The sequence below is a fragment of the Trachurus trachurus genome, assembly GCF_905171665.1.
Source record: "Trachurus trachurus genome assembly, chromosome: 22".
NCBI classification, from domain to species: Eukaryota; Metazoa; Chordata; class Actinopteri; order Carangiformes; family Carangidae; genus Trachurus; species Trachurus trachurus.
The window spans coordinates 16,569,695-16,577,105 of record NC_139907.1 but is presented as its reverse complement, the minus strand read 5'-3'; the positions used below and the strand labels follow the sequence as shown (position 1 = coordinate 16,577,105).

General features: G+C 41.8%; 1 protein-coding gene across 1 annotated transcript; it reads right to left on the bottom strand.

Moving 5' to 3' along the window:
- Positions 1–223: 223 nt before the first annotated feature.
- tacc3 (transforming, acidic coiled-coil containing protein 3) lies at positions 224–6,924 on the bottom strand (the record flags this gene model as incomplete). The annotated part of the gene is made up of 17 exons (XM_083997588.1): positions 6,834–6,924; positions 5,120–5,285; positions 4,767–4,894; positions 4,638–4,684; positions 3,086–4,190; positions 2,942–2,987; positions 2,716–2,851; positions 2,402–2,460; positions 2,176–2,306; positions 1,956–2,043; positions 1,730–1,858; positions 1,202–1,269; positions 1,068–1,111; positions 812–972; positions 610–716; positions 406–526; positions 224–289 (listed from the first exon to the last, which is right to left on the bottom strand). The coding sequence occupies exons 2-17, from the start codon at positions 5,282–5,284 to the stop codon at positions 224–226; spliced, it is 2,601 nt and encodes an 866-aa protein (XP_083853714.1). The 5' UTR covers position 5,285; positions 6,834–6,924.
- Positions 6,925–7,411: the final 487 nt, after the last annotated feature.

Here is a 7,411-nt window from a genome sequence, read left to right as displayed (position 1 = left end):
TTAATCTGACAGCACATATTGATATAAATGAAATCTAATAACTGGAACAAAGTCACTAAAATTTGTAAATCATCTTTATTAACTTTTTTCCCTATTTACTTTTTTACAGTACTCTAAGAACATTCACAAAAACAGACAAGAAAGAAAATACTGCACAAGAAAGATGTCCAACTGACAGAGAAGAACAGAAAGAAATATTTTAAGACAGTATTTACAGGTGGGCTCAACCCTTCTGGACTTTGGTGATGAGTTCATCACAAAGTTTGGTCAGCTCCTCTGCCTCTTTCTCCTGGGATGAAAAAAAGTAAAGGGATATATTAGAAAAACAAAAAAAGGACAATTTTACATGTTTTACCTTTCAAGATTTCTGCAAATATGCATCATCTAATTAAGATGCTCCCTCACCTTCTGGTCCAGACTCTTCTCCAATGACTGAACCTTCAGCTGCTCCCGGCGCAGCTGGGCTTGTAGTCCCGACACCTCGGCCTTGTACTTGGACCGCACCTCAGAAATTTCCCCATTGGCACTGAGGATGAGCAATAAATTAGAGTTGGCCATCGCAAGTCGTTCAATTTCACACCAATAGTGTAGTTAAGTCAGGTTTCTTACTGGCCGATCTTCTCCTCTGCGTGGGCTTTAAGTGTTTGGTAGCGCTGCTCCTCCTTTTTAATCCTTGCCAGATAGTCCTGAGCACAAGCTTTCAGAGTCACTTCATTCTGGGAGAGAGCACAGAAAACAATTTAGAAAGTCAAACATACCACAGCTTCAAATACTTGTGGTTAATAACAGGAAAGCTCTGATCTTTTCTAACCTTTTTATATCCCTCAATAACTTCCTTGTACTTCTCCAGTCTTTTGAAGAGCTCAGAGAAAGATCTCTCCATGGCGCTCAGGTCACTGGACGCTTGTTCCTTCTCCAGCAAAACCTCGTTGAGCTTTGCCTCAGCGTCCTCTCTGTCCTTCTCTTGATCAGCTGAGCAATGCCAAAATAATCAAAATGCAAGTTTTAATACACTAATACCTCGACAATCCTCAAGAGTGAGACAGGTATAGAATAAGTTAACTTACCCATCATTTTGGCAATCACAAGCTCAAATTCCGCAATGATTTTCCTATAAGCAAAAATAAATTAACAAAAAGTTGTGAAAAGTCTTGAAACATTTATTATAATTAAAAAACTAAATTAAAACAGCACAGTTTACCTCATTTCCTGACCATCGTCAAGTAGCCTGTTATACTTTGCACTCCATTGCTCTTCTTTTTGTTGTACCTGTTAGAGAAAACACAAAGTAGTTACATAGTGACATGTAGCAAACTGTTTGTTGTAGTAATAACTGAGCAATTTACCATAATCAGTGACCTACGGTGTTTACCATTGGTGTCAAGTCTGTATTTGCTACTATACTGGGAACTGTGCCTTCTCACTTAATTTAATGCTTTTGAAATGCTGACATTTACAGGCCTGTAATTGACCTTGACAGTCACTGACGTTTGACCGTAACCACGTTTCTTTGACATTGGATCCTTGTGTTTAATCCATGATGCAATGCGCTCTCTGTGGACGAATCAGATTTCTCTAAACTGCTCCAGGGATTGTTTGAAAACCCACTGAATCATCAAGTGGGTCTATTGTGGTTGTTTGAATCTGTTTTCACATTCAGTCAAAGAAAGTGCCTCCACTGGGGTTTTTCTGTCATTCATCAGCTCCCAAAACACTGAGCAGGACGTACTTCTCCGCGGACTCTAGCGATGGCTGCGTCCATGTCTTTCTGACTGTACTTCAGCACTTCAATGATGGCGTCCTCCGTGTTCGTTGGCTGTGGGAACGGAGGAACGAGGCACTCAAGGATCGGATGAGTCTAGATGAAAGTTGTAACGAATCAAGTCAGCAGATGAAGCAAGAAAACACCGGAAGCAACACATTCGGTTCATGCTGGTTGTTCAAGAGTGACTTACTGTTGTCGCAGCAACATCCAGCAGTTTGAAATCACCCTCCTGTGGTGCAGGTGCTGCCTCTTTGAGTTTTGTCTGTGTAGTCTCAAGTCTAAATTGGAGAAAAGAAGAAAAAAAAAATTATGCTCATTTTGTTGTAGAGGACGTCCAAACAGAACAAATTCAGCTCTAACATCCACCGACGGCAGTAATCAGAGTGAGTGAAAACAGAAGTGTGTCATACCGTGAAGCAAAGTCAACAGGACGAGGGACTTGAGTCTGAGCAGCCGGGCCGGCAGACTTCTTTGGGCTTTCTCTCAGAAGGGGGTCAAACTTAAGGTACAAGGACTGTTTCCTCAGTGCAGACTCTTTGAACTGTTGACAGGGGTTTTAACAATTTAATGCGTTTCAGATCATGTGCTGAAAATCACAGAGCTTTGTCATCGATTGGATATGAAGCAAGTACTCACACTGCTGGACCCAAACTGCTCCAGGTAGTCGATTTGTCCATCAAAGTCGTTGGCCATAACTAAAACAAAACAACAACAAAAAAAACACAAGATCACAGATCAACATCAAGTAAAAATTTTGCATCATGATCCTTCAGGAAATTAAAAAAAAATTGACTACAGCACAAAATCTTCTGTGGACTTGCACAGCAAACTGAGGGGCAAGTGGGGTCGACCATTTTTGCAATTTCTACAACTTAAAAGTTAAAGCAACAGAAATATCAAAGATCATTGTGGAAGTAGACAAAACAGCGTAATGGCCAAAGCTTACTCACACGTCGTTCCAGGAACAAACTCGTCACCGAAGTCTAACACTGCAGGCTCTGTCTTCTGCTCAGGTTGGCTCAGCTCAAAGAACTCAGGCAGGCTCTGCACACTTCTCTCATCAGGGTCAGCAGCAGCAGCAGCACTCTGTCATTTCACAGGAACAAAATGTTTGTTGTGAACCAGTTGAGGAGTTGAATGGAAACTATTTTTTATCATATGCATAACTTCTCTTACCTCTGCGGGGTTGGGTTCAGCAGCTGGGAGACTCTCTGCAGCGCTGCTAAGGGCAAAAACACACAAAAATGAGAAAACTATGCTGCCAAGTGAACCATCCACTGAATAAAATCTTGTCACACTCGGATAGAAACCTCAACATACCATGGTGGCGATACAGCTTCCTGCTCCTCTGGCTTCTCCGTCTGCTCTGGAGTGGCAGCTTCCATAAGCACAGGGTCAGATTTCCTGATGGACTTTGGAGAGTTGTCCATTTTTGCTTTTGTGCCAAAGGGATTGAAGTTTGGGTCGTCAAATTTGTCCATGTCAAATGAGTAGGAGCTTTTGGTGACTGGGATGTCAGCAGCATCGTTGGCATCAGGCACCACTAGAATCTCTTTTGGCGGTTTGACCTCAGATGCCGGCTTTCCCCCTTTGGGTTTTACACCGAGTGGCCTTTTGCCCAATTTCTTGGGAGGCGGTTTCCGTTTAACCTCATTGCCATCGTCGAAATTGAACTCTAATAATTTGATTGGGCCTTCCTCCTTTGGGGCAACGGCTGGCTGGGATTCAGCAGCTGGAGGACTGGCTGCATCTGTGGGTTTCATTTCACACTCAACAGGCACATTTTCGACCTGTTCAACTTCGGCCACGTCTGGAACGTTAACATTATCTGCAGGTTTCTCTTCCTCTTTCTGTGGTGGGCTGCTGTCTGGCAGCTTCCTCCCCAGGACCGGGGAATTCTGGATTTTAGAGCCTCCCGTTTGGAAAGGGTTAACTGCATCAAGGTTGTCCAAATCCAAGTTGTATGAGCCTTTTGATGGGAGTGGGGCATCTTCCACAAAGCTGCCTGACGCTTTGTCCTCATCAACGCTCTGAGATGTTTGAGCAGGTTGATCTTCCACGGGCGTAGCAGAACGTGACTCTTGATCCTGAACCACTGGGACCTTCGTCACCGTGATCACGCTGCTGTCTGTGGAGCTGATGTTGGCTGAAAAGTCAGCCAGTGAATTTTCCACAGATGATGTGAATGGAAGAGTCTCATCCAGTGCCGATTCCATCTTGGTGGGCTCCTCCAAGATATTCTCTGTTTTTGTGTTTTGAGACTCAGTTGGAGCTGTAGGTGGGTTTTCAACAGCAGGCCTCGCTGGGGAGAGGACCATCTTATTGGACCCCTGGAACGGATCAAATGCGTCGAGGTTGTCAAAATCCAGCTGATAACCTCCTCTGCTTACTATTGGCATTTCATCATCGGGATAAGACGACACATCTGTGGAAAAAGTCAAATGAATCTGCATTAATTGTAAAGCTGCAACAATTAATCGAACAATAATCTATTAAATTAATCGGCAACCATTTTGATAATCGAATAAATCGGTTTGAGTAGTTAAAAAAAAAAAAAAGAGGCAAAATTCAACTTCTTTGTGAATATTTCTGGTTTCTTTGTTCCTTTATGACAATAAACTGAGTATCTCTTTGGTTTGTGGACAAAACTAGACATTTGAGGACGTCATCTTGTGGTTTGGGAAATCCTGATTGACATTTTTGACATTTTCCAAAATGTTTTACATTTTATTGACCAAACAACTACTCGATTAATCGTTTAAGTAACCAACAGATTAATCGATAATGAAGATAATCGTTAGTTGCAGCCCTAATTAATTCCTCATAATTCAGAGATACTCAAGTGAAATAACTGTAATGTTGATTAAATTACCTTGTTTGGGCTCTTCAGGCCGCTCAGGTGTCTCTTGTGGCAAAGCACTGAAAAAACAAAACAGGATTTCTTAAAAATTGAACAACAACATAATTTGAACCAAATTTCAGTGGGAGAAATGTCACTTACTTTGCTTTATCCAAATTTAATGACTCCATGGCTTTTGTACACTCATCCACACTGTTCATCCTGACAGACTTGGTTGGAGATACAAGTCGCTTTGTCACAGGATCTCTTCTTGGAGTCTGAAAACAAACCTATAAAGAAATAGTTTGGTGAATATAATACATCTTACCTGGATGCCAAAAGTATAAAAACAAAATGTTCAACTATTCCAGTAGATTTATTTATTCAATATAAAAATTGACATACAAATCATAGCGATTCCAGCCTGGTTTTATTATATTGCGTGAGAAGGATCAACAGGAGGAGGAGAAGGAGGACGTAACATCTGGAACAATCAAAAGTGACTAATTCTGTACCTTTATTGCCTTTGGCACTGCTTTGCTGGGCAGGTTCTCTGTCTGACGCAGGATGGAGGGCCTTCCAGTCGGCTGATCCAGAGCAAATATGTCATTACTTGAGCTGCTGAGTTTTCCTCCGGGGCAGACCCCTCGATTCTCATCATTCACTTCAGAAGAACTCATCCTGTGAGAGTAGAGACAAACTTATAAGTTACAGGGCTGGGACGACCCGACTGAACCCTGAGGGAGGCGCCATCCTGAAAGGTGCACACTGTTGATAAGACACTCGATGGTGGGTTGACTGATGTGTGTAAAAATGATCAGCAGAGACAGATGGCATATAAAGTTAACAGCAGAATCAAGACAGTGTGCCTCTGCCAATTCTCCTCTGTTGGTACAGTAAATCATGGTTGCCACATACATAAGTTTTATTGTTATAAAGCTTAGCAGGGGAAAAGTGTGAGGGACATTAAAATATCTGAAACGTTAAAACAACACAGGTAACGATGACGTGTATGAGGCTGGTCTGTGGACCAATATCAACTAATTGCAATGATGCATGTGTGTATGTTGCCTAACAAGGAACAAAAATGTAATCATCCAAATGTTTGCAGCATGAAGTGTTGTTGTTACACAGTTTGTCCACCAGAGAGCACCAGCAGGATGATCTCCTTTTTCCAACTTGTTGAGTCTAGTGGTCATCTTGGTTACACTACAGCCATAGTAGCATTATATGAATCATAAGAAAAATATTTTCTAAACACCGGTAAAGCAGTCTTGGTAAATCCAAGCTATAGAGTCCAGAGCCCAGACATAGCCTAAGCTACAGTAGTTTAAAATAAAAGACAAAGTGCTCAAGTGACACCTTTGTCCTGACATGTAGGAGAAGCAGGGGTGTAAATAATTACATCATTTGTAGACCATGGCAACAGCAAAACAAATGGTATTCAGCCATTGTTACTGTCATGAATGGGGCCCGTTGTCTGCGCTACCACATGCAAACATTATCTGCTGTGAAAAACATCTAGCCTATTTACTAAAAATATAATGTGGAAATATGACTTTGATCAAAGGCAAGTCAGACAATTAAAGCTGATGTTCCTGGTGATAGATAGGTGGGGACCTTAATTCACAGGATGTTTTCGAATTTGAGTAGTTAAGTTAGTTAATAGGCAAAATATTAGATTTTGGTCCTAATAATTTTAACTAACAGCAACTTTGCTGGTGTCGGGCTGTTTGCATCCTGGTTTGGACACTTTCATGATTTCGTGGTAAACATCAGCGAAGGCTAACAACAGGCTGATTGAGGTCAGGAAGGATATGTTTCCATCCACACTGCTACACATGTTTAATGCTTCATTATTATCTATACAGAGACTGAAGGACTTCTTTTGTCTGGTTGATGTCATGGGACCAGCGCTGCGGTCACACTGTGATGTTGAAGTCAACGTGGACAGCTGCCGTTAGTCCTAACTTTACTTTTCCAACAATAAAAATGCAATTTCCACAGCTAAACCTACCAAACTGTCTGACAATTAGTCAAAAGGGTGTTAACAGATATAGGCACCTGGGTAAAGAATAGTTTTAACAACGGACGTTAAGCTAACGAGCTATGAGAACTAACGCCACGGCCCAGTTAACGTTACAGCGGAGAAAAACAAAAACCCGGGACCACTTTTCATGAGCTACGACAAGTTAACAACTGTAATATCTCTCTATATACACCACTTACCTCGAGTAAAAAACGCACAGATGTAGCGGGTAGGGCTTGTAACGTCGTCTGTCGGAGCAAACAGCGACAGGCTGAGCCGAGAGAAGCAGCGACGTGCTTTTTGAATGTCCCTCGTCTCCCACGGCTGTTAACCGTTTGGAATTTAAAAGTCTTGAAATGCACCAATCAGATGCCCGGAAATATTCAAGCACACGCGCTTCCTGGTTGGACAGCCAATCACAGTGAAGAGCGGATGTGATCCAATTTTTTGGCCCAGGAGCAACAGCCACACAACTTCAAACATGACAAACAGCGCAATAAAAATCGCAACAACTTAACAGTCTGTAAACAACGATCAAATGAAGCAGCAGTGCGAAGGTAGCAATGTTGGTTCAATGTGTATTACGGTTGATTGATTGCATAGACTGTATATAAAATAGGTTGATCGACATAAAGTGCACTGAAATCACAATTATGATTTTTTCCCCCACATCAGTCAGACATATTTCATCCTATTTAAACAAAAAAAATGCACGTTTTTTGAAAAACAATAAAGACATCTGACTACAGATCGGACGCCACCTAGAAGTAACATCTTG